The 24,178-nt window shown below is 51.2% G+C and overlaps 8 protein-coding genes across 8 annotated transcripts; 5 read left to right on the top strand and 3 right to left on the bottom strand.

Moving 5' to 3' along the window:
* Nucleotides 1–829: 829 nt before the first annotated feature.
* Nucleotides 830–2,463, top strand: EDD37DRAFT_618195 (putative adipose-regulatory protein-domain-containing protein). Its single transcript, XM_062815790.1, has 2 exons — nt 830–1,143; nt 1,192–2,463. The coding sequence occupies exons 1-2, from the start codon at nt 1,030–1,032 to the stop codon at nt 2,395–2,397; spliced, it is 1,320 nt and encodes a 439-aa protein (XP_062675836.1). The 5' UTR covers nt 830–1,029; the 3' UTR covers nt 2,398–2,463.
* EDD37DRAFT_618193 (uncharacterized protein) lies at nt 2,464–4,754 on the top strand. Its single transcript, XM_062815789.1, has 2 exons — nt 2,464–4,612; nt 4,673–4,754. Exon 1 carries the CDS (start codon nt 2,897–2,899, stop codon nt 4,499–4,501), a length of 1,605 nt encoding a protein of 534 aa, XP_062675835.1. The 5' UTR covers nt 2,464–2,896; the 3' UTR covers nt 4,502–4,612; nt 4,673–4,754.
* Nucleotides 4,625–12,236, bottom strand: EDD37DRAFT_618192 (CCR4-Not complex component, Not1-domain-containing protein). Its single transcript, XM_062815788.1, has one exon. It carries the CDS (start codon nt 11,990–11,992, stop codon nt 5,057–5,059), a length of 6,936 nt encoding a protein of 2,311 aa, XP_062675834.1. The 5' UTR covers nt 11,993–12,236; the 3' UTR covers nt 4,625–5,056.
* Nucleotides 12,237–12,365: 129 nt separating this feature from the next.
* EDD37DRAFT_618191 (uncharacterized protein) lies at nt 12,366–14,340 on the bottom strand. The gene is made up of 2 exons (XM_062815787.1): nt 13,282–14,340; nt 12,366–13,229 (listed from the first exon to the last, which is right to left on the bottom strand). The coding sequence occupies exons 1-2, from the start codon at nt 14,079–14,081 to the stop codon at nt 12,698–12,700; spliced, it is 1,332 nt and encodes a 443-aa protein (XP_062675833.1). The 5' UTR covers nt 14,082–14,340; the 3' UTR covers nt 12,366–12,697.
* Nucleotides 14,341–14,429: 89 nt separating this feature from the next.
* Nucleotides 14,430–15,549, top strand: EDD37DRAFT_75757 (DASH complex subunit Duo1-domain-containing protein). The gene is made up of 2 exons (XM_062820254.1): nt 14,430–14,857; nt 14,907–15,549. Exons 1-2 carry the CDS (start codon nt 14,603–14,605, stop codon nt 15,360–15,362), a joined length of 711 nt encoding a protein of 236 aa, XP_062675832.1. The 5' UTR covers nt 14,430–14,602; the 3' UTR covers nt 15,363–15,549.
* On the top strand, nt 15,550–16,690 carry EDD37DRAFT_75766 (uncharacterized protein). The gene is made up of 3 exons (XM_062820255.1): nt 15,550–15,773; nt 15,830–16,561; nt 16,683–16,690. The coding sequence occupies exons 1-2, from the start codon at nt 15,736–15,738 to the stop codon at nt 16,359–16,361; spliced, it is 570 nt and encodes a 189-aa protein (XP_062675831.1). The 5' UTR covers nt 15,550–15,735; the 3' UTR covers nt 16,362–16,561; nt 16,683–16,690.
* A 367-nt stretch (nt 16,691–17,057) lies between these two features.
* Nucleotides 17,058–20,294, top strand: EDD37DRAFT_75702 (uncharacterized protein). Its single transcript, XM_062820252.1, has 3 exons — nt 17,058–17,234; nt 17,287–19,938; nt 19,987–20,294. Exons 1-3 carry the CDS (start codon nt 17,180–17,182, stop codon nt 20,169–20,171), a joined length of 2,892 nt encoding a protein of 963 aa, XP_062675830.1. The 5' UTR covers nt 17,058–17,179; the 3' UTR covers nt 20,172–20,294.
* A 337-nt stretch (nt 20,295–20,631) lies between these two features.
* Nucleotides 20,632–22,844, bottom strand: EDD37DRAFT_75716 (uncharacterized protein). Its single transcript, XM_062820253.1, has 6 exons — nt 22,535–22,844; nt 22,431–22,480; nt 21,731–22,370; nt 21,323–21,679; nt 21,136–21,267; nt 20,632–21,076 (listed from the first exon to the last, which is right to left on the bottom strand). The coding sequence occupies exons 1-6, from the start codon at nt 22,715–22,717 to the stop codon at nt 20,699–20,701; spliced, it is 1,740 nt and encodes a 579-aa protein (XP_062675829.1). The 5' UTR covers nt 22,718–22,844; the 3' UTR covers nt 20,632–20,698.
* Between the last annotated feature and the right edge of the window lie 1,334 nt (nt 22,845–24,178).

Raw genomic sequence — 24,178 nt, 5'->3', positions numbered from 1 at the left:
GAAGTCCGGCAGAATTTGGCACTGCCTCAATTCCATGTCAGTCACTTCCACAAGAAAGTCACTTCACATTGTGCAGTATCAGACCATCGTAGACCGCGAGTCTGTTGGCACAGTAAGCCGCGCCGCCACAAAGGATGTGAATGTTAGAACTGAACCCCTTCAGCAAAACAATACTGACCGTTGTCTCGACTGCATAAGGCTGAATGATGCAAATCGAAGATCGATATCGCCGCACACCGATAATGCATCATTGATCAAGTGTCTAGGACCTTCGAACAAAGGATAGAAACGACCATCCGCTCTTTCCAGGCTGATTTCCAATCCAACAAGTTGGCAGCCGCACTCTCCCTCTCTCACTGCACACTGTCGCTCTTCCAGCCTCTCAAAAGGTGTGTCTCCCCCGAATCTCTCCCTACTTACACGGCACCAACATCCTCAGCCAGCTGCTTGGTCTTAGAATTGACGGCTTGACAAGATCCGGCAACACCGGACACATGTTGACCCCTACTCTCGAGTGAGTACCTACGAGAACAATGCTTTGGATATTCGCCAATGTCACAACGAGCACACGGGTTAAGGCAAGGTCGGTAAGACAATCTGTTCGGAATCAGCAACAGCGATGGATATACCTTCAATCGATCATCTCTTCGTCTTTGACGCGTGAACCAAAAGTCAGGCCAAGGCTCGCAAAGCCACTCTCAACAGTATGCAAGTACCCTTGCCGCGCGTCCATGTCAGATTCTTTTTCATTATAATGGCATGCGGTATGGGTTCATGGGTGCTTTGGCATAGGAGCTGTGTGAGAGCCCGAGTCCTTTAGTCGAGACGGTGTTTAGGTGTTGAGTGACGTCACAGTTTCGCGGCGCGTCATCGTGTCTTAATCGGCAACACCATTTTGCATGTGCAAAAGCACCATTTGATTTCGGGTGCAGATGCGGTCGACTGTGACAATAAACCGTCGTCCCATGTAACACCATGCGCTTTTCCATCAAAGTCTGCCCTACTTGACGCGTGACGAACTTGTCCGGGATGGCACTCGTGGAAAAGCATGTCGCGCCTCTGTTGCGCCAATTCGGTCTGGCAGACACCACTACGTATGAGGACGACGAAGACGAGTCAAAGTCGCTCGTACAGAAAGCTGTTGTAAGTTGTTCTTGAAACAGGTAGCTTCATCCTAGCTGACCTCGATAGTCTGCAGCAATTGCGCCAGTTCGAATCCTCACATCTCGCACCGCCATCAAAGCCTACCTGAGCACGATCCTATTCCTAACCACCTCGACGATACTACTCACGATATCCTCGACTGCATTCGGCTTCTTCTACTACAAATACATCCCACAGATCAACCTCGAACGCGTCTTGTACCTGGACTATGGCCAGGGTTCGCAACCGCACGCGACAGCAGCACTGGATGCATCCGCCTTGATATCCCAGCAAGCATACGATGTCGAGTTGATACTGAACATGCCCAGGACGCCTGCGAACTTGGAAGCCGGAAATTTCATGCTAGATCTATCTCTACTCGCTCCTGGAATCAATACAAGAAACATACCCGATGCAGTATCATGGCTGGCCAACATCTCCTCAGAGAACGTACAATACCATTCACGCAGACCGGCTATACTACCCTACTCGTCTCCTATACTCTCCCTCAGCCACACCCTCCTATATCTTCCATGGCATTTTCTCAATCTGCGCGACCTGGACTCCGTACATTTGGTAGTGCCAATGTTCGAATTGGTAACCTTCCCACGCGGATCGCGGAACATTCCCACACATGCACGACTCGAACTTCAATCCAACAGCGTCCTACAGGTATACACTGCGAAACTGGCATTTCGTGCCAAGTTCCAAGGCATTCGATATCTGATCTACAACTATCGAGTTGCCTCGTTCGTCGTGTTCACAGCGACATTCTATACGGTTAGTGTGACTAGCATGGCACTGGCCTGGGCATTGATATCCATGCTATTTTCATCTACCAGCACTGCAGGCGAGAAGTACAAGACCATCAAGCAAGAAGACAGTGTCAAGTCAGAACGAGATGCGACTTCGACTCCAAAGATCAAAACCGAAGACGAGACGGAATCTTCCGCACACGGTTTGTCGATTTCGAACTTGTCGGACACTGCGGCACAATTTCCAACTGGTAGGGGTCAGATGCCCTTGTCGTTTCCGGGGCGCTCGCCTGCTGAAGATGTAGGAGAGGACAATGCCGCGGATGACTTGACGCGTCCGATTGGAGCAGATGAAGCTGCTGATGATGAGGACGAGGAGTGGGAACTTCGTGCAAGACCTTTTGATGGTGATTCGGGTATTGGCACCAGTATGGAGAGTGAGCGGACTAGTTCAGGTGTTGTTCGGAAACGGAGTTCAAAAGGACTCTCGAGCAGGTAGATTGGCTCGGCTTATGTCTATATTCCATTGTACTTGATTCAAACAACCGATTCTGCCTCGATGCCAAATGCTCCAGACTCCGTGGACCATAATAACTTGCATCACTTTGCTTTGAGCAGTGAAAGGTTCCCCATATTTCTTTCTTTGATTTCAATCCCCAGACCTCCCGACAACGTAGCCTATAAAGCTAACCCCAAGGCTGCCACATTTTCATAATTCGTCAACTTCCCCACGGACTGAGGGTCGGGCCCGATCAATGACTTCAACTCCCGACCACGACCTTGCCGACTGCATAGCAAGCTTCAAGTCCAACCCCCGAGAATGCGAATACGAGGTAGCAGTAACCTGCAGCCTACCTGATCATGCATGTTGAAGTGATGGCTGCCTACAGTATCCTGTTGAACATTGCTGAAAACGAGGAATAACTATTGAGATATATCGTCGAAATAATGGATGCTAGTATGTCTCACTCCCCAATCCTGTAACCCTTCCCACCAGCATGTCTACGTTTGAATCGTCTCTCCATGCATGTATTCCACTCTCTCGCCTCTATCAGGATGCCCATCGTCGCCGTCCGCCACCACCACAAACATGCGCCATTATCGGTGCCGGCCCAGCAGGCCTCGCTGCCGCCCTGGCCTTGCGCAAACTAACCACCATCACACCCACAATCTATGAAGCGAGACCATCACCCTCAACCATGGGCGGCGCAATCAACATGGGTTCCAATGCCCTCGATCTACTCCGCTACTTGGGCGTTGGCGACGAGGATATCCCAGGTAATCCCACCTCAAAAATGGAAGTCTTCTCCCTACGCACAGGCAGCAAACTAGGCGAAATGCCATTCACCGCTGGACCGCAGGGTGAACCAGCGCGACGAATGTTCAGGACCGACCTGCAAAGTGTCATGCTCGCTCGCGCGAAACAGCTCGACATCACGATCAAGTACTCGTCTCGCGTGGTCAGCGTTCGCGGCCCCGACTCGTTGGACTCAACGCAAGTGACAATCACATTCACCGACTCCTCCACAACCAGGGCAGACTTCGTGCTAGGTTGCGACGGAATCTTCTCCGCCGTCCGGCGCACGTACGTCCAACCAGAAAGGCAGCCAATATACACTGGCTCGAATCCCGGGGCAGGCACGGCTGCAGCATACACCGTCTACCCTGCGTCCAAACTACCCTCCGCTCTCCCAAAGCACAGCATCATAGCAGGGACATCCACACAAGGCTGGAGTTTGATGAGTTACTGCGACTCTACACGAAGCCAAATCTTCGCCGCAGTCGTGCTGCCTTTGCCCCCAGCCTTACCCGACACTCTTAAAGATCAGAACCAGGCCCAAAAGGACTGGCAGATATGGCGGGCTGGAGCCAGCACGGACAGAGACAAGGACGAGGACACGTCCAAGAACGAGACGAAGACGAAGACGAACATCCTGAATGCTTTCCGTTCACGCTTCGCAGACGCGAAACTCGACTGTGTACGCGACCTCGCTGCCATCGAAGATCTAGATCAGGATCTCCACGTCTACCCGCTCCTCCAATTACCCAGGAGGGGAACATGGTTCAAAGGACGGACGTTATTGCTAGGTGATGCGGCGCACGCTGTAGGTCCTGCTCACACATCATCACTGCGAATGACTCCCCTAGCCCTCCTTCAAACTTCAGCCCTTGCTCGTCTATTGCCCTGCCTAGCCTCTAGCCTCCCTTCTCTCTATTGTTCTCGCTTCTCTAGTTCTCCCTCGTTTCTAACTCTTCTCGCTTCCCTAGTCCCTCCCCTCATCTCTACTCTTCTCGCTTCCCTAGTCCCTCCCATCGTCTCTAGCCTCCCGTTTGGCGTTTTTGTCTTCAACCTGGAACTTGAATCTACACTGATGTACACCAAAATAACGTCTACTGACGTGGGTAGATGCCACCCCAGGGAGAAGGAACATCCTTCGCCCTCGAAGACGCCGTCCTCCTTGCCCGATGCTTGTCCCAACATCCCAACGAGCCCATCAACAAGATCTTCAGAGCCTACGAAAAGACAAGACACCCACGTATCGATGCCGCGTGGAGAGAAACGAATAAACGCTCCGACAACGCGAAACCTTCGACGTGGCTAGGGCAAATCCTGATTGAATGGATTATCTGGTTATTCCTCTTCTTCCGGGGAAGCAGCTTCGGACACCGCTTCTCTTACGATGTACGACAAGAAACCATCATCCTCTAAAAAGGCACGTAAAAACTGAAAAGAAGAATGCGTTTACAGTATATGTCTAACTCCCAGTCTCAAGCCGTCTATGTTACACAAAAAGGGGCTGTTGAAGGCTATCAAGACTCTGTGGATGACAAGCACCACCTTGCAGCAACCCCCTTCAAGAATTATTCATAAGGCTCACTTTTTTCTGACGATCCCACAATCGTCAATTAAAGAACTCCAATTCCCTCATGCTATAGTAATGCCTGATCGTGATCATCCTTTCCAGTTCACACCGCTGTCCTCGCTCCGACCAGGTTTTCATCGCTCCGTCATATGCATTTACACAGCCCGACCCAACAAATGCCGTTACCTCCCTATTGGCGTTCGACGAGTAGGACCGTGGACAAAGTGTACAAGAAGGAGAAATTTTGTAGACTCAATTCGGAGGACGGCTCTCTGCATCTCCCACTGATTCGAATCAATGAGTTGTCCTCATAGCCTGTTGCAGACGCTGCTGCATGTTGGAATCTGGGGTCACCGTATCCCAGAAACCGTAGGTCCCATTCTGTTGTAGCTCCAAGAACAAGATTGTCATTCCCCAGACATGGGGACGAGCGACGCTGAGACGTTCATACACGATGCGCGAGATTTGTTCTCGAAGTTCCTGTGAGTGAGGATCCATACCACCAGAGCCCCAAAGATGTAGCATCAGCTTGCAGAAGAAATCAGTGTGTGTGTTGGGATAGCGGATCTGATCTGCAATTGCATTGAGCAACTGATAACGACCTTCATAGCCGAGGCTGATGACAAGCTTGGTCAGGACGGTGGCATGGATTGAGTTTGGATCAAATCTGGCGGATGGACTGTTGAGAGCGTCATGACCCACATATGGGACAAGAGCATTAATGACCTCCACAGACTTTGGTGGTGCCATCACCGATGCTTGTCGTTCGCCGTCCTGTAAGGCTGCCTTGATCTCTTTCAAGGCGATCTCAACATCGGTTGACTTTCGCAGCGCATCACCGATCGTGTCTTTGAGCTGGTATTGCTCCAAGGGCGCATCCAAGTCTCCAGCTAGGACGGGATTCCGTTTCATTTCGTCCAGTCGCTCAATCTTCAATCCCGGAGTCATTGGATCAGGAAGGTCGTGATACGCTGAAGGCTTGGCCGTAAGAATCAGATTTCTCAGCTGCGGTATGCCATAGGAAATTCGCGAGCAGAAATATGAATGGTTCTCGCACAGGAACTCAGGGTAGTCATGCAGCAGGACCAAGGTATTCCTCAATGTTCCTTTGTAAAGGTCAAGGTTCAACAGATCCAATCCAGGTGTCTTGGAAAGCTCGGAGATATAGAGCAAGAGCAAGCCGAGAAGCTCTCTGTAAGACTCCCAACCAACGTGGTTGTTTGGTCTGAGCATGCCATTGACAAAGACGCGGTGGACGATGAGGCTGTACCAGCCATAGGTGAAGCCTGGGAACCACAAAGGCTGGAGAGATTTGATACACTTGGCGAAAGCAAGTATCAAGTCCGTATGTTCAGGAGTACCGTCCAACCTGGCAGCCGAATATTCGTAGAGCATAGTGGCGAACAGCCGGTTGAACAATCTCTGGTGGAAGGCAACGCCACGCATGATTTGGTGATGGTTCAGAATGAGGACGAGTACGGTCAGGATGGTTTCCAGATATGGCGCCTTGCTCAGTCGGACAGCACCGTTGGTGTCTCCCTGAAATTTGACAAGCATAATGACCAATCTTGCAAGGGCATCCGCATGGGAGAATGCCACGTCAACGCTGCCACGCACGCTTTGTGCTTCTCGCTCGTAGCAATCGATGCATGAGTCCACGCACAACCGCAGAAATTCTGCCAGGTCTTCAGTGCTGTTGATAGTTTGCTCTTTATGCAACTCTTTCAAGAAAGCCGCGCATGTGCCTTCGTTGGGACCAAGATTCTCGAATATGCCAACCCATTCATCGAAGATGTACCGCATCTGATCCTGCTTAACTTTCGCCTTATCTGTGACTTCGACACTAACGAATTGAGGCATACCATGTGCTCTGAGCTTCTGATTGATCTCTGAAGCCAAAACAAGGTCCGGTTGCTCCTTGAGCCACGTGGACATTGCGATCAAGCTGTTGGCGAAATCAGCTCTGAGGGCGATTGGTTCATCAGTAAATAGTGTTTGGTCGAAGATGTTTGCCAAAACTTGGAGTCCGTGTGCGTTGCGACTCATCAAGGTTGATGCGATAGCTACATCAACTCTTGCAAACTCCATCAAACCGACGGTCAGAAGGGCAACAATCACATTAGAGCTGGCAAGTAGCAAATCCTCGTTTGCAGTCATCCATCTGAGAACGTCTCGTATGATAAGCTCGGACAATTGACAAAGCTTGGACAGCAAGAATGCCAATACCTCCGCTTCAAGAGGAGTTTGTGGAGGCTTCGAAACAAAAATGTTGCAAATCTTTTCAGCAATTTGTCTTGCTAAGAGATCAGCGGCCGGACGTGTGGAAGAGGTGAGCACGATAAGAATCTGCCTGAAATCTTGGAAGATAGAGCTGTTCTTTTCCAGATCTTTGAGACGCAATGCTTCTGATGCCCTAGCAGCCTTCTGAACATCTTCAATAAGCATTGAAATACGCTCATGCGGTGGAAGCGTCTCTGCGAATCCATTGACACGTGGTTGCTGCATAGCAGTAAGCATGCGATCTTGCTGAACCAGGGGACTCTGGTGAGGAAGTGCAGGCTGGTCAGCAGGGGTTGAAAGATTGGGCATGGCCAAAGGATCCTGTAAAACGTCTGGGATCTGTCTTCCTGCAGCATCTGCTGGTGTATTCGGGATATGATTTGCATTCATGCCGTGAACACGACGGTCGAATTCCTCGTACACGGCGCGTTGAGCTTCGTTGAGACCACCAACGGTTTGCTTGTAAGGCTCGGGGATCCAAGCAGACCAACGATTGATGCCCGCGGGGATGAAGTCTCGGCCCCCTCCTTCGGCAGCGAACCGGCGACGTTCTTCAAGTTGCTCTTCAATGACTTGGTCAATCTCAGGAAGAGCACGTTGCTCAGCGGCTTGTTCGACGAACGAACAAGCAGTGTCGAGATTGTCGTTGACACACATCAAGATGGCTCCTTCAGGCAACAGATGTTCCGGCAAATCGTCCTGTGTAGGTCGACGAATGTAGTTGGAAATGCTCATGCGAAGTGGTTCCTTGCATGTAACAAGTGCAAGGCTGCCTGCCAAAGACTTGACCATTGACCTCGCCGCAGTTCTGTACCTCTCTGCATCGGGCTCAAGTGAGTAGTCCTTAGAGATCAACTGAGCCGTGGAAATCGAAGCAATTGTGATGGACCGCTCCACGACAGGAGCAATAATCTCTTGGATGGCTTGATCGAAGGCGCGAAGGATGATGTTCTTGATCATGGCTTGATCGCCTGGAGATCCTGATGTTGGGGGATATTTCAATACCTCCTCCAAGTTTGGCAGCGATGCCATAATCTCTACAGCCGACAATCTCTGGGTGCGGTTGAGGCCACTGTTCAAAGACAGTTCGTCGAAATTCTCCAAGCCGTCGGGCAGAGCCGAAACATTTGTCAGTTCATCGTCTGGTTCAGGTCGATCCCGAATGAAGGTGGCTGGTTCGAGCTTCTTGAAGTCGAGACTGAGGTCTTTGCAGAGAACTTCGATTTCAAATTTCAGGTTCAGCTTCAGGTCGGCAAAATGATACAACTCTACCAATACCGACACGATTTCCATCAACCATGGGTTGGGTGGTTTGAAAACGAGTGAATTGGCACCTTGAGCAAGGATTTTGCAGGTAAAGGGGATGACCAGCAGCAACCGTTGACTTTCATATCCTTCCAGGAGCAAGTCCACGAAGTAGATGTTTCTATGCTTGATCGGCTTGTCTTGTGCAAGCGTCAGTGATCCTAGCCAACCACCAAGATTCTTGAGATGGCTTCGCTCTTGGGCAGAGCTGATAGTCGACTCGGATGTCATCATTTTGACGATGCTCACGTATGTCTCACGTATGACTTCCGACATGAGGAGGTTATCATCGATCAGAGTGACGAATTGAAAATACATCTGCTGGTTGTTTGGCTCAAGCCTGGCGCGTTGCTCTACCAGATAAGCAGCGAACCATTGGTAGTGTTCGGGATCAAAGGACTCTTTTAGATCGCCGAGCTTGCTGGACATGTTATCCTTGGAAAGGTTGTTGATCACGAACAGGATCTTCTCCTGAACTTTCTGGTCGGGTTCTCTGAAATGGGCGCCAGTAGGCGGCGGGTCCGCTCGTAAAGAGCGGAAGCCACGGCCTGGTTCAGGTCTTGCAAGGTCCTCGCCATTGGCAGTAGCGGCACCCACTCCATTGGTTCCGGCAGCTTGTTGCGCACGCAGTCCTTCCTCTGCACGTTGCAGTATTTCCGGATGTTGAAGTGTTGGTTCCTGCAATAAGAGGCTACAGAGCCCAGGCCACTCTGCCAACTGATCGCTGATCTGCAGCAAGGCTTCAATCCCGAATCGATGCATGAGACTGTCGCCCTCATGGTCACGGACAGCTCGCAGAATTAGAGCTAGACCAAAATCGCGAGGTATTGCGGGCAGTAGCTTGTACTTGATGATGCTACCGAAGAGCAGGGCTGTCTTCTCCAGTGCATCCTCGGGGTACTCGTTGTAGCAAACGTACTCATCGAATAAGCCGTGAACTATACAGCAGAAGAGGTCTTGCTGATCCGCATCTCTGGACGTCTTGAATCTTCGCATCTCATTCACCATGTCACGGATGGACAACTCAGAACGATACATCCGTCCAAACAATTCAGACATCTGTTTATCAATGCTTTCGGGAAGCTTGTTGCCTCTTTCTTCGCTGCGTTTTTCCAGTATGTCATCGTACCCACCGCCGTAGTTCATTAGACGAGGGTACGTCTGCAGGCAGGTGGTTTGCGCAGCTTCAACCAACTCGCGATTGTCAAGATGGTCTTCCAGCTTCTCAAGCAGGGTATGAACTGTCCGTAGGCTTAGGGGGGTTGACTGTGGTGCGGATTCGCCGCGCTGTACGCGAAATTCGTCGTCTGCCTTGATACGAAGGTATTTGCACAGTATCATACCGAAGTTTGACTGGCCCTCTGCAGCTTCAGAGATGTACCGATCCAGATCAAAATCTTGCAGGGCTTTGTCACGGATACAGGCAAGATCCAGCGCAAGAGGGTTTGACCAATGCTTGAGGAAAGCTTCTGTCAAACCAAACTCTTCGGCGCGTTCGTATATGACCTCTGTCTGGCGCGGATCGAGTTGGAAGACGAGGTGACATAGGTCGAAAAGGAATTGTGGATTCTGCGTGGAGAGTATTTCGAGTACTGCCGCATAACTAGGTCCTTGTTTTTCGAGGAACAACCCAAAGCATTCGGCGACGAATTTTTCTTGGTCTGCAACCCAGGTCTTCGGGTTGAGTCGCGAGAGGTACAGAAGAATGATTGCAGGATGATTCCGGTAAACATCGTTCAGAATGTCAAGACGATCCTCGCTCTCGGGAGTTGCATTTGGCCCTAGAACAACTTCAAAGACTGCTTGACAGGCATCTGCAGATACATATGGCGTTTTCAGTTCGGCTTCTAGCAATCTCTTCACCTCAGGTGAAATGGTACGGAAGTCATCGAGGGACAAGCTCTGTCGAAGACCTGGGATGGTTGAGGGTTGCGTCGCTTCAACAGGGCTCGCCAGGAAGCCGCTCAGAAAGGAGATCTGTGTGTCTGCATTTTGCCATTGTCCACCCCAAAGCTTCTGAAGGTCGAATTGAGGATGTTCTTCAGCCACCTGTCGCAAGGCAATGAACAGCCTCGGGAAGGAGTCTCTGCGCAACCGCAAACCGGGAAGGTCAACGCCCTGAATTATCAAATTCCAGTCCAACTGCTTTGATTGAAGAGCCTGGAGGAAATTGTTCAGGTCATACTGCTGATTTGCACTGAAGACAAGGAACAATAGAGCGTTGGTTACTTCAGCTTCGGTAATGATGTCAGCTTTGAGTGAGCCGACGAAGTCCTGCGCCGCCTGTTTTGATGAGGTCGATCTTGGGCCATGTCGTTGCAGAAGACGTGCCATCTCTCTTGCCGGGCTTGTGATCCGCAAAAGTTGAGACGATGTTACAACAGCAGCGAAGTGGTCAGGTTGGGCATTGGCATAGCGCGATGACAGTGCATTCCAGAGATCAATCCTCTGCTGTTGTGTTTCCATACCACTGGCCAGGGCAAAGTATTCGATGACAGAGCAAACATTTTCAGAGGCGAATGCCTGCGCATTACCGCCCCGACTATCCGAGAGCGTGCGAAGCGAGGTCTTCCCAAACTCGTTGAGGAAATCTTCCGCCTTCGTCCTCAGATCGACTCTCGCACATTTTGTAAAGGCAACAGCCAGTATGACTTGGGGTAAAGTGTCTGCGTAGAAGTGTTTGATGAAAGCCACCAGGTCAAAGTCGCGAAATAAGTCTTCTTTTGAAGTGTCGATGGCCTCAGTGATCTTGTATGGCTGTTCGGGATCCCATAGCACTTTATCTAACTCTTGTCGCAGTAACTTGTAGCTTCCCTGATCAAAGTCTTTGGTGCCGGAAAAGATAGCGGCGGCGTTCAGTATGACGGTCCGTCTAAAGAACTGTGCGAAGACCTCCATGCCGTTCGAGTCAAGCAATTTCTTGATCTTTTCGGCCTTACTGTCCCACTTTGCTTTCCCTTCTCTTTCGCTAATAGTATCAAGGAGGAGGAGAATCTGTGTCGCAGAGATCTTGGATAGAGAGGAAGGACCGGTCGTGGAAGAACCGAGGTTTGAGGAGATACTGGGTGAACGTTCGAAAGCCGCACCAGTTGGTGACCCGACACCAGGTCCTGTCAAAGATGGGGAATATGCACCGCTCCTGCTGTACACTCCTCCACCTCCGGCCCCAAGGCCTGATTGCCAAAAAGGACCCGCAGTACCTGTGACGGACGATTGAGGTGTAAGTGTTCTTGATCTGGGGGATGTGAGAGAGCGAGATTGGTACGCGTGCACTTGATGAGCGCCAGTTTGAAGGCTATTTACGGGCGAGTTTGAATGTGAAGAGCCAGGTGGTGTCCCCCGCCTTGATCCCAGGCGAGCTGAACTGGCGAGGAGAGGTGGGAAGTTGCCAGAAGAGGGAGAGATGGAAGAGTTGTAGAGGTCGGACTCAGATAGCGCTTGGTCCTTGCGCGTTCCCGTAGTCGAAGTCGAGGCTAAATTCGAAGTCGCAAGGGGGGTCAAACCACGCTTGATGGTGGACGAGGAAGGAAGCTGTCCCCAAGGAGACTGTACTGGCTTAGGCTGTCTGGGTTGAGGCTCTTTATTCGACGTTGAAGCGATAGAGGACTGCCACTGCGCGAAGGAGGAGGGGTTATCGAAGCTCATGGGAAACAATCATGACCTTTGACAGGTGAATGGGACTGTCTTCAGAGTGACTTGTTTGACCAAGTAGTACAGAATGTACAAATTGATTGGGCCCAAGAGACAGCGGCGAGAAGTGAAATCCGTAACACGCGTTGAGAGAGTAAGGAGCAATTACTGATAGAGGTGGATGTGACAGAATAACAGAGTGAAATGTGAGTTGGATGTGTCTTTCAAGGCTCTCCCACGCTTCGACCTGAATTGCTGGCAGCGACGCCTTGGGTTCCAACTGGACACAGCGCAGGCTTGGCGATTCAGAATATCACGTGACAATTTCTCCTTTTACAAGATCTACTGGCGGGAGACAGGCTGTCACTGAAATAGTGTGGGAAGGATCTTTACAAGGAGAGCTACAAAATTCGAACATGCAGGCAGCATTAAGAATGATAATGATTGTAAAACTGGGTATCTTTTGAACTCGGCATCGGACATCCTGATACACCGAAGTGCTTGCCATTGTTGAGAATTTTGAAAAGCATCGAAACCACCTCCAGCACAAATGACAAATCCTTGGGCCATCACTTCAACAAGATATGAGCCAGATTGACTGGCCTCCAGGGTGCAGGACCAATCCTGCAAGCAAGACGAAAAGTCTTATACAACAAGTCGTGATTCCTGAATCAACCAAAAGCACCGACTGAAAAAACTTCAGTTTGAGTGAAGTGCACCTCAAACCCTGGTCTTTTTGCCCTCACTTCCAGCAACATCAACAATCCCATCAATAGTGTCAGTCGCACCTCGTTTTCTTCCTTTGGACGTTGAAGTGGCACCACGGCTTCCCTTGACTCGTGGCCATGCGTCGAATGGACTAGATCTCTTCGATGAGACACCCCCGGACCCATGCTGTGAACTGACTTCGGCTTCATCTGGCGACAGCTTGCGAGCTGAGCGCAGTGATCGGCCATGTTTGGAAGGAGACTGCTCAGGCGAATTGCTAGTCAGCTGATCTCCATCCAAGGTGGCATCCTCAATGTCAGTTAGTGCTTCTTCCTCCTTCTGTTGTTCACGAGCTCGTTTCTCTTGTTCGGATTGAAACAGCCGGGTCGGCTTGATCGATCGTCGACTAAGTGTCTTGAGCGGCTTGATACGAGATCCTCTGGGAGTGTGCTCCAGAAGACCAAGATCTTCAAGGTCTTCGGCACTGATCTCTTCTTCCTCATCTTCATCGTCATTGAAGCGTCTGAAAACCTTCTTGCCACGGCTGAAATGAACATTAGCACTGAAGGGTTGAAGAGAGGAGAAAGTGAACTCACAAAACATAGACCATGCCCTCATCGTTTGCAATAGCTTCTTCCACCTGAGGATCTGACTTCTTCTCCAAGCTCACTTTCCGGCGCTTAGCGGTCTTAGCGACTTTCTGAGAAGATGAAGCTGCATTGTCCATAGCTTCCTCGACAAACGGATTCGCCTTGCTCTTGTCCATTTGGGGAACTCTGTCGCGAGAATCCGTGAAGATCTGAATACTGCCTCCACTCTGATTATCACCAGCCGAGAAGCTCTCGAGTGAGAAGCCGTTGTGTCTCTTGTTCTTTCGACCTTTCCTGGAACTTGGCGGTTCTGTTGTAAGTTGGGTTGGATCTTGGAAAAGAGCGCGAGCTGTCCCATTCACTTTCGACACCACCTTTTTCTTCGGGGTTTTGACTGGTGTAGGTAGCATGCCGTCTGAGATCATGGTTGAGGATGACTCGAAAGGTTGGAGGTGAGACTTCGAAGCGGACGCTTTCTTGGTGAACGAAGTGTGAGTGTCGGGAGAAGGAGGAGATGTAATATGCACTCGGCGCGTCGATTTATTCTTAGGCGTCAATTCTGGTGAGTGAAATAGATCTGAAGGTTGGGCGCCGGTCTTTCTGGAAGACCTTGGAGTCGTCACCGGGTGCACACTTGGTTCATTACGCAGTGAAGCATCCGGGGTAGTGCGCAACTCTTTTGATGCGATTCGTGCACTGGATCTTGCGCCGCGTCGAGGATTTGATCGATCATAGGCAGCGCCGTGAAGTGGTGTCAGAGGAGTGTCCGGCGTGCCAACGATCTGTGAAGGCGGAGTTGCAGCCATGTTGAAGAACTCTCATAAACCAAAAGTGAAGTGATACTGCCGCACCCAGGAGTAGTGACGCCCTGTGCGATCGCTTGCCCGTGGCCTCTAAGTGAATGAGCCCAACAATATGCGATGTTCAGAATGTTAGGCGACTAAAGCAACGACATGCAAGGTGGCCAGAGGACAATATCGTCGCAGCATCGAGGATGGAGTGAGTGGAATTTCTGGTGGATTGAGGATGGGCAGGATGCGATGTGAGGTGCGAGGTTGGGTTTCTGGAACCTTGGGTGATGGGTGGCTGGGCCGCCGGCAACAGCCGTGCAGCATTGACATTTGTGCCAGCGAATCTGTTTTACGATGGGCCCCCTTACGCGCATTGCCCGCGGTCACACTAAAATCCAGGGTCCCACGCGTAAATGGGTTGATATTGTTTGGGCCTCAATTGCGTCCACGCCGTAGTACCATACATGCAGCCCTTCAGAGGACAATAAAATCTGCTTTGGGCGCTTCGCCATCGAAAATCCGCCTTCTGGAACACAATGGATCCTGATGATTCACTGATGGATGACCACAATGTGGACGAAAGTCTGTGGGATTCGCCCGTCAAATCGAGCAACGATTCGGGAGAGCCACCAAGAGCCTTTGCCAAACATGCCGACTCTGCGAAGCCTACATATCAAGAACAACAAGAGCGGGAACAAGGTCTACGGCGGGAGCTGGAAAGTGTTCGGCAGGTCAATGAAGCCATCGAAGGAGTTATACAGAGTCTCAACAAGGCCAGGGATAACATGAAGGTATATCAGGACAATCGCATGCAATATGGGCAATCTAATCCTGGCGTAGACCGTCAATGGCACCGTAGTCGCCGCGTCGACCCTACTCAATACTTGGACTCGGATCCTGTCCCAAACAGAACACAATCAGCGACTGATATTGGACCCATCGTGGGAAGGTGCCAGTCAGGACATCGCCGATATCGAAGAGGAAACCCTCGAAAAACAACGCGCTGCTGAACGAAGGGAGGCAGAAGAGCAGGAGAAGAAGATGGCAGCCGCGAAAATTGCAGAACAGGAAGAGAAACGAAAAGCAGACCTCGCAGCCAAACAATCGAGACCAACATCAGCTCGAGGTGGCAGGTTAGGAGCTGGAGGCAGAGGACCCAGTGCATCTTCCTCCTCGTCTGTCAAAGTTGGAGGCTCAAGCAGCAGCGGCATCAAGCGTGGAACATCTTCTACAGGCAGAGGGACTTCTGGCATTGGGCGGGGCATATCTGGACGAGGGTCCCGTGGACGGGGTTGACAGCTGTCCGTGTTTCGGTGTCTTGGGTTGACTATATTCAACAACTCCAAAACGAGCGTAGGATGGTCGCAACGGAGTACTGGTACTTTGGATCTGCAGACATCAAGTGTATGATGTTGGTGACGATGTTGCTGAATTCCAAAGCGGGAAGTTGCGCGTCCAAGCACCGCGCCAAGCCAGACCGCTCTTGACGCGGCGCAGGCAAGTCTGATCTCTCCCAGAACCCCTCCAGCTCACCTCCGATGTCAAGCTCGACAGGGGATCCGGTGTGCGAGTGAGTCCTCCAGTTCCAGGAAGACCTTTAAAAGTCACGAGGTGCACTGGGAATCTTTGTTCATGTTACCACGGATCAGAAACATTGATCAGGTAAACAATGAACTTCGCACCTTACCAAGATGAGTCCCCCGAGATGTAAGTTATATGACCCTTTTATCATTTCGTGCAAAACGCTTGCTGACAGTAAGTAGAGAGCGTGCTCTGTCGCCACCGCCGACGCAGGGCAGCCCTTCCTTCGACTCGAATCGCGTTCGATCCCCTCCTCCGCAGAACAGACCCGCTCTACCGGCCTCTCGAACTATATCAGATGTACAGTCTCAGGCTCCTAGAGCCCTGGGAAACAATGTGTTTTCTGCTTCTCAACAAGAGAGGGGCCAGAGCCTCGAAGCATTCGAGACAAGTCTACCAATGAGACTGGATTACGAAGCTATGCTGGCATATCTGTTGCTTCCACCAGCTGGCGGTGTGTTCCTACTGATATTCGAGCACAAGAGTGACTACGTACGGTTCCATGCATGGCAGTCAAGCATGCTTTTCTCGTCCATCTTCATCCTCCACCTGATCCTGTCATGGTCGCGAGTCTTGTCCTGGATGCTATTCATAATTGATGTGGCCTTGATCGGCTTTTTGGCGCTGCACGCATATCGAGATGTGGATACTTTGGACCATTTCGAAGTTCCATTTTTCGGCCGCATCGCCAACTCTTTCGTCGACAATGAGTGAGAGACCTTGTTAATCTCGGTGAACGGGACATGCATGCTCAAATCATGGGGCAGCTGCCTGCTGAGCGACGAGCCGCCTTTCTACATAGCAGAACGCTTTTCCCACTGGCTGTGGCTTGAATAACCGAACCGAACCAATCTCGAATGTGCCTCGTGGCCGCCGCGTCTGCCGACCATCACGCCTGGCCATCATCAACATAAGTGGACTGCCGTCAGCAGAGGATGGAGGCATTTGGAGCCATTCTACAGGATTTGGACTGGCCAATTTCGAATCGCGGGCATTCGCACGCCCGTACTCGGAGCGTGCAGGAATTTTCGATAGCTGTGGCCGCCTTCGACGTCAGAACATTGTTGAAACGTGTACCTGTGACCGATTTGCGAAGGCACAATGGACTTCATGAAGTAGCCTGGAGGTCAATGGCAGTATCTCCATTTGGGGATGGTCTTGCACAAGTTACGGATTATTTCTGCAGGTCGTATCGACGAGAGTACGAGACCAGCGCGAGGTTGAGATAGCTTAGAGGTGTGTGAATAGTACTACATAGTAATATGAGACGCTGGTGGAGTGTCAATGATGAATACTTTGGACTTTTCGAGCGTCGCAAAAAGTTGGTTGCCCGGCAACAACCGTAAACAAATCGTCACGGCCTTCAATATCGACTGGTCGGTTTCACGACTCACCTGTTACTTCGATGTGCACAGACATACCATACTCTAATTACTATCTTCAACCTTTTCTGCGATCGCATTCGATATCTTGGACCGACGGTCAGCTAGCTACAGAGGTGGAAACAGTATCATCCTTTACAAGTCGGCACCATGCCACCAGGCACTGCCTCTGAAGCAGGCGCCCCTCCTTCTGTACCCTTGAGCTGTAAGATATCGTCGTTCTCGCCGTCGCAGGGATCGATGCTAACCATGCACAGTCTCGAACAACTTTTGGGGACGAGATGATGCGGGAGTCGATCCTCTCCTCACGCGTATGCAAAGTGCCAAAACAACATGCGACGAGCTCAAAGCTTTCTACACTGCGCGCGCAGCTCTTGAGGAAGACTACTCCAAAAAGCTACTAAGCCTTTCCAGAAAACCACTCGGAAGCGTCGAACAAGGAACATTGCGTGCCAGCTTGGATGTGGCAAGAGGAGAAACCGAGTCAATGGGGAAGCAACATGGCCTTATTGCACAGCAAATGAAATCCGAATTGGAAGAACCGCTGGCGGCCTTCGCAGGAGGTATGAAAGAGCGTCGCAAGATTGTACAGGCGGGGATCGAGAAACTACTCAAGACCAAGCAAGCACAAACCGCTCATGTCAACAAAGCTCGAGACAAATACGAACAAGATTGTTTGAGAATAAAAGGCTATCTGGCTCAGGGTCATATGGTGATGGGACAAGAAGAGCGAAAGAACAAGGCCAAACTTGAAAAGACCCAGATCAACATGGCGGCCAACTCCAATGAATATGAAGCTGCTGTGAAGGTACTCGAAGAGACGACCGGGCGATGGAACAAAGAGTGGAAGGCAGCGTGCGACAAATTTCAGGACCTCGAAGAAGAGCGACTGGACTTCACAAAGTCCTCTTTGTGGGCTTTTGCCAACATCGCATCGACTGTGTGTGTCTCGGATGATGCTTCATGTGAAAAGGTCAGGCTCGCCCTCGAGAACACCGAGGTGGAAAAAGATATTGGTGCCTTCATCAAAACCTGCGGGACCGGGCAGGAAATCCCAGACCCACCCAAGTACATCAACTTCTGTCGGGGGGATATTGACAATCAGTCGGAGGTCTCTGAGGACGACAACTACTCCGTTGCCCAATTTTCACGCACAACAAATCCCGCGTTCAGATCCTCCTCTCCCACTCATTCGAACGGGACGAGAAGCACGCGCCACGATACTCCTCAGCGAATGTCCGAAGAACCGATGATCCCCAATGAAGACGACATGCCAACCCCATCCAACAGCAATAGCGGTCGTCCACCACCTCTCAACTACAAACAGTCAGGGGCGCATGTACCTCCAAACTACTCACCAAGTCAACATGGCGATGTGCCACAAGTGCCACATAATCAGTACCCCACGGATGGAATGACCATGTTTTGCCGAGCAGATGCTTCATCAGTGGCTGGATCTGCTCTGTCTTCCAACACCAGACCCGAAAGTAGAGACAGCGAAAGCCAGTACTCGGCACCAAGTTCATTCACCAGTGCTGACCCAATGTCCGGCGCGTCTTCTCCTACCAAGATTGCCCCTGTGAATGGTGTCGAGATGCCTGGAATGGCCTCACCTGACAAGAGTGTGCATAAGAAGAGATCAGGATTTTTCTCAAACAGTCCATTCCGTCGGAAATCCAGAAAAGACCTCGACCATCCTGAAATCAGCAATGCACCAAGATCCAGTACATGGTCTTCAGAACAGGCGACAAGCGGCAGGATAAATCTCAATCCCTCCGTATCAAGCACCCACTCTAGTCCTGCAAAGTCTCCGAACAAACAGGGAGCAAGCTTCTTCAACCGTGCTGCAACGCTGCCCGATGGCGAAGAGCCCGTCGATCCTCGTGCCAATTTCCAACTGAACGTGGGCAACAACGTGTTTGACGTTGCAAGCCCGGATGGTCGAGATTCCACCCCCAAAGCAAGCGTACAAAATCGTCGCGGTCAATTTATGCCTCCACCTTCCGCGATGGGAGATGACGGCGGCCATGACCCTATTGCACAAGCCTTGGCAGATCTTAAACGGACGTCAAATGGCGTGGCAGGAATGGCCAAACAGTCGAGCACTCGTGTCCCAGTCGATCGATACCACGGCGTAGCAACTCCAAACCCTGATCAAGACCCAGCAGCACGTCCTGGCATGATGAGTGCTGAGAGTCAAGCACGAATGGCAGCACAACGAGGAACTCCTCCTCCAGCCTATGACTCGGCGGGAGGTCGAGCGCACAGTGCTCTCGGTGTACCACAACCGGCGCATACTAAGAAAGAAATGCTGAATCGCACGGAGATGTGGGGAACCGGATCAGTCACATCGGCTCCTAGAGGAGGTCAACCCAGACCCACGACCAGAGACGGAAGGCGGAGTCCAGGTCCAGGTATGAGAGCAGCCAGCCCACAACCACAAGGCCAGTACCAGCAAAGATCAAGAAGTCCTGCACCAGGTATGATCCCTCGTGCTGCAAGTCCACAGCCTCCGAGACAAGATCCATATATGCGCTCACGCAGTCCTGGTCCAGCAATGATGCAGCAAGGCGATCCACATTACCGTAGTGCTTCACCGAACCCCTACACCGCGACCGGCAGACCTCGGACACAAGGCTCAGCGTCCAGACAAGGCAGCGGCATGGAAATGCAGCTCAGTTCCTCTGACATGGCACGATATGGCGGCTCTGGTGGCGGCAGTGCCCGAGCACGACAATCGATGAGACCAAACTCCAGCTTCGGTGGGGACAGGTACCCTGCGCCACAAGGCTACGACGGGCGTGAGTCAAGACAACGAGGCGGTTCGGACATGGAGCTGAGGAAGGAGCGGAGCAAGAGTATGGCAAACATCCCCTTAAGGCCTGCGCAGGCGCAGGTTCTGCATTATGGTGAGTTTCAACGCGAACATTGTGAAATGCATGCTAACTTGATGACAGCACGCGCCATGTACAGCTACACAGCGGCTATTCCGGAGGAACTTACTTTCAGCAAAGGCGACATTCTTGCGGTGTTGAGATTGCAGGACGATGGGTGGTGGGAGGCGGAAGTTCGTGAGAGTACGATGGGGACGAGATGTGGTGGTGCTGGGTTGGTGCCGAGCAATTATCTGCAGCGGTGTTGATAACATGCAATATGGTCTGGGTGTGGTTTTGCAGCCGCCATTTGGAGCGAGCTGTCAGGATAGTGCTTGGAGATGGGGTAAAGTTTCTTCAACATGGACCCGGGTTTGGGCTGGCAGATGAGGTGTCCGCGTGATGAATGTGCTCTGAACGTTGAACGAGATTGGGAGTTCTGGCAGAGTACGAATACATCTGGGATCTGAATGTGGAGTTACCATGGACGGCCAGGTGTGTGAACATGGGATTGTATGTGTTCGAAGAAACAAATGTACAACACATTCGAGAACCTTGAGAGAGAACGATCAATCTTGTCGTACAAAAATTCAGCGTTCCACATTGTCACCCTATCCTTCCTTCCCAGGCCCATTCGTCACGTCTTGTGGCGGAAGATTATGAACACCGGTGGCTCTCTGATGCACGCCAGACACGGAAACCGTTGTCGTGTCAAAAAGGAAAGTCAGCCACCAGCGCATGTATCGACTTGCTCCTTCCGAGTCTGCTGATCTCGCCATTGCGTGCTACTTATCCGTCAAGCTTGGCCTGCGGTAGCTGCCTCTCTCCTTCTCCTTGGCCGCAATGACTTCAGTGGAATGTCGTTCCAAAAGGCAGATTTGGCACGTCTTGCAAAATTGCCGGGGAAGCCGGTAGATCCATGTTCCTCTTCCCTCGCCTGTTTCGCTCTGTGCATATCAGTCTCGCCAAAGGTACCGTCTCTTCTGGCAAGTTTTTCCCGCTCGCGACGCAGTTCGTCCCTCTCCCTCCTTATATTCTCATAGTAGGTGTAAAGCCCAAGACTACCAAACGTGAGCACATAGGTTCCCAAGCAGAACGCAACCACCATCACTGCGAAAGGTTTCATCGAGGAGCTTAGTGACGTGCCGGCCAAGTTATTCATGCCGAAGAACCCCTGGCGAGATCGCGTTAATGCGGGAGATGAGCATGGCAGAGGCAGAAATGAGGACTTGCCGTAACAAAACTCAAAGGCAGATAGATGATCGTTGTGATTGTGAAGATGAATACGTAGCGGTTCAGACGAAGTCCCTGCTGATTGAGTTGGCTGCCTTGCATGGCTTCACGAACAGCAGTCGCATTGAAAAGCTAGGAGATAATAGTCAGCCATAACTCGGGCTTTTTCCAGTACTTAGACGCGTACTCCGTCTCGTAGGGTCACAATATCTTGACGCTTACTCCGAATTCGTTGCAATAGTGGTTCGAGCTTTTGTTGCGCATCTTTGGCTGTCTCCTCCCAGGCAAGGAGAAGCTCCCGGGACTGCTGCGACTCTCGTGACAGATCGTAACTATCCGGTCCGACATTGAAAACCCGGACCAACTTGTCGAGATCGCGATCCCACTGATTGTACCATTCCCAGAGTCCCTCGGACGTCTCGATCATCCACCTCTCATATATGCGCAAGTGCTGAAGCAGGACGAAATATTGCCTTGACGTGGAAAGATCCAGGTCATCAAACAAGAGGTCATTTAAGCCGTCCACAGTCGATAATTGCTCCAGCTGTTGGAAACAAACATCAGTCCAGGGCATTCAAACAGTCCTTTGACTTACCGTAACATTGAGCTCAGCATCCAAATTGTCCAATACCAGCGTCCAACCACCTCGAATTATGTCCAATGCTTCCCGGACGCACGACAAGTAGACGTACAGTGGCCTGTATGGACTAGCCGCGCGGTCTTCAGTTAGATGATAAATTGAACTTAACTCCGCCTTTGCGTCCGTCATATCCACAATTGAATAGCAAACGCGACGCCGGTGCTGGTCGGGAAACAGAGAGATGCAGAGGGTCGTTCGATACTCGTGTATCCCCGAATTGCCTACCTTGTCGGGCACGCGCAAAGTATCGTACTCTCGCGATAGTTCGAGACCAGAGTCTGAGTTTGAGTGAAGTAGTGGGTTCAGATAAGAGCTTTCCATGTTTCGCAGAGACCTTGAAACACGGAAAGCTCTCAGTGACAACATGATAAGAGGATTGTAAGCGGAGATCGACAATGAAGTATAACTGGTGACAGTCGACCCTGTCCAAAGAACGAAGGAGAACAGAAGCTTAGATACCGCCCGGGACGATCCAAGACCTGCACTCTCATGAGTTGATGTTTCCTGAATGGGTACCCATTGTGACAAAGCAAGCAAGGCATGATGCAAAGGTAGGCAGTCTGAGTAGACGCGGTGAGTGCTTGCGCGCATAGTACTGTCGGAAAGCTGTGTCAGCCTGAACGTCATTTGGGAAGGAGGGGTAGCAGGGGCGTACATGAGAATCCCGTCGGCGTCGAGTGCTTCGTTTTCTCTGACGTGATTCGCCTTATAAGCTCGTCAGCTAGACATCACTCCGAAAGGAAGCCAGCAAACACGTACAGAGACCCCACCTTTGATATCGCTGAAGACTCGCAATGCCGCTCCGTCCTTGCACAAAGTAGATAATTCGGTTTTCGACGTGGGATCTTTCGGATCCAATTCAGGCCAGACAGAAGCTAACGGAGTTTCGAGCATCTCCATAGTCAGCCTTCTGTTCTCTATCTTCTTCTTCTCGATGTACATGTTTCCACCCAAGTAGTTATGCCCGTTTACGAAGAGCTGGCAGAGTGATTCTATGCGGGCCCAGTCCAAGCGTCTTGTTCGCAACCACGGCGGTGTAGGGCTCACTTCACTGAAAGTGGGTGACTTTGTTGCGAATGAGTTTGGATGCTGAGATGCGGGTGCTGATTGAACCTGCTCCCGACCACTGGGAGCAATTGTGTTGCTTCTGCCATTGACCCATCAGTGACAACGCCTGGATGAAAATCATTGCTTGTCCTACTGGGCACTTCCGACAGTAGATTCGGCCGCATTGGGCCCGGTCTCAATGGCCATATTCTGTCGAGACGTTGTCTCCAAGATCTCGAGCCACTTATACTCTTTTTGGAAGTGCTCGAGGAGACTAGACAACAATGATGTCGTGATCTCACTGTGAGCACGAAGCTTGCCGAAGATCATTTGCATCGATTCTGCCGTGGGTCTCCCTTCCATTTGATGTGCCGTCTCAGGGTTGGCCATCCCAGCTGACTGAGGACTCGAGCTTTCTCCGAACCCTTGGACTTGATCGTCTGCCATACGTCCTAGTGTTGCCGTTCTCGATGCAGGATGCAGGAAACGGTAATAGATTCGAGTAAGGCGCTGGCCAGGACCTGAACACTGAAAGCCAAAAGAAGGGCAAACCTTGGAATGACGGACAGAGTTGTCGTTGTGCACAGCCTTATCGCCTACATCAGAAGTCGTGACATGCATCCAAGAAATGTCACAATGGCTGAGCTTGTTGCAGGCGCGCAGCATCCTTCCTTGTCTTGTACTACCGGATAATAGCGGGCGCAAGATTGTGTATGGCTCGGACTTGACGGGTCAAAGTTGCCCGCACTAATCGTGCACCAGCTATTTTCGCCAACATTCTCTACGATGTACATCCGCGTCGCGTAGCATTCTGGTCTATCCGTGAGCCTGGAGGGGAGCTTGACCGAAAGTTCCATCTCCGTGTCCTGTACGGAGAGCCGAGAGCGCACTTCAGAACTCCACTTCTTCAGCCTGATCGAGCATGCAAAACCTGGTACCACAGCCTGAGGCAGAACAAGATTTAAAGCACATAAATGTCTGTACTTGCCAGCAAGTGACGTTCTCTTCCAAATGCATATTGTCTAAACATAAAGCGGGATAGCAATGACGCTTGAGGAGTCCGTGGCAAACCGAGAAGGCCTGGATGCTTGCACGTTGCCATAATTCTCGGCGCCGTAGGCAGAGCGGCGAATGGTCATTTTAGTGGCTGTAGCAATGAATCAGCTTCCGCCATCTAGAGCGTGCTTCTCCGCAATCTGAGGATCAAAGCCGAGCCAATCGCCGTCCGTAAGGTCACTGAATAAGAGACTGAATGGATCAAGCGTCTCGAAGGCAGCTCCATGAAGCTCTTGCTGGTAGCCATTTGAAGGTGAGAGCGGCGACGACGGAGGCCAACGACGGTCGGAGGCTTTTGCC

This window comes from Exophiala viscosa (assembly GCF_022695815.1).
Source record: "Exophiala viscosa unplaced genomic scaffold EDD37scaffold_1, whole genome shotgun sequence".
NCBI classification, from domain to species: Eukaryota; Fungi; Ascomycota; class Eurotiomycetes; order Chaetothyriales; family Herpotrichiellaceae; genus Exophiala; species Exophiala viscosa.
This window is presented reverse-complemented; position numbering and strand designations above follow the sequence as displayed.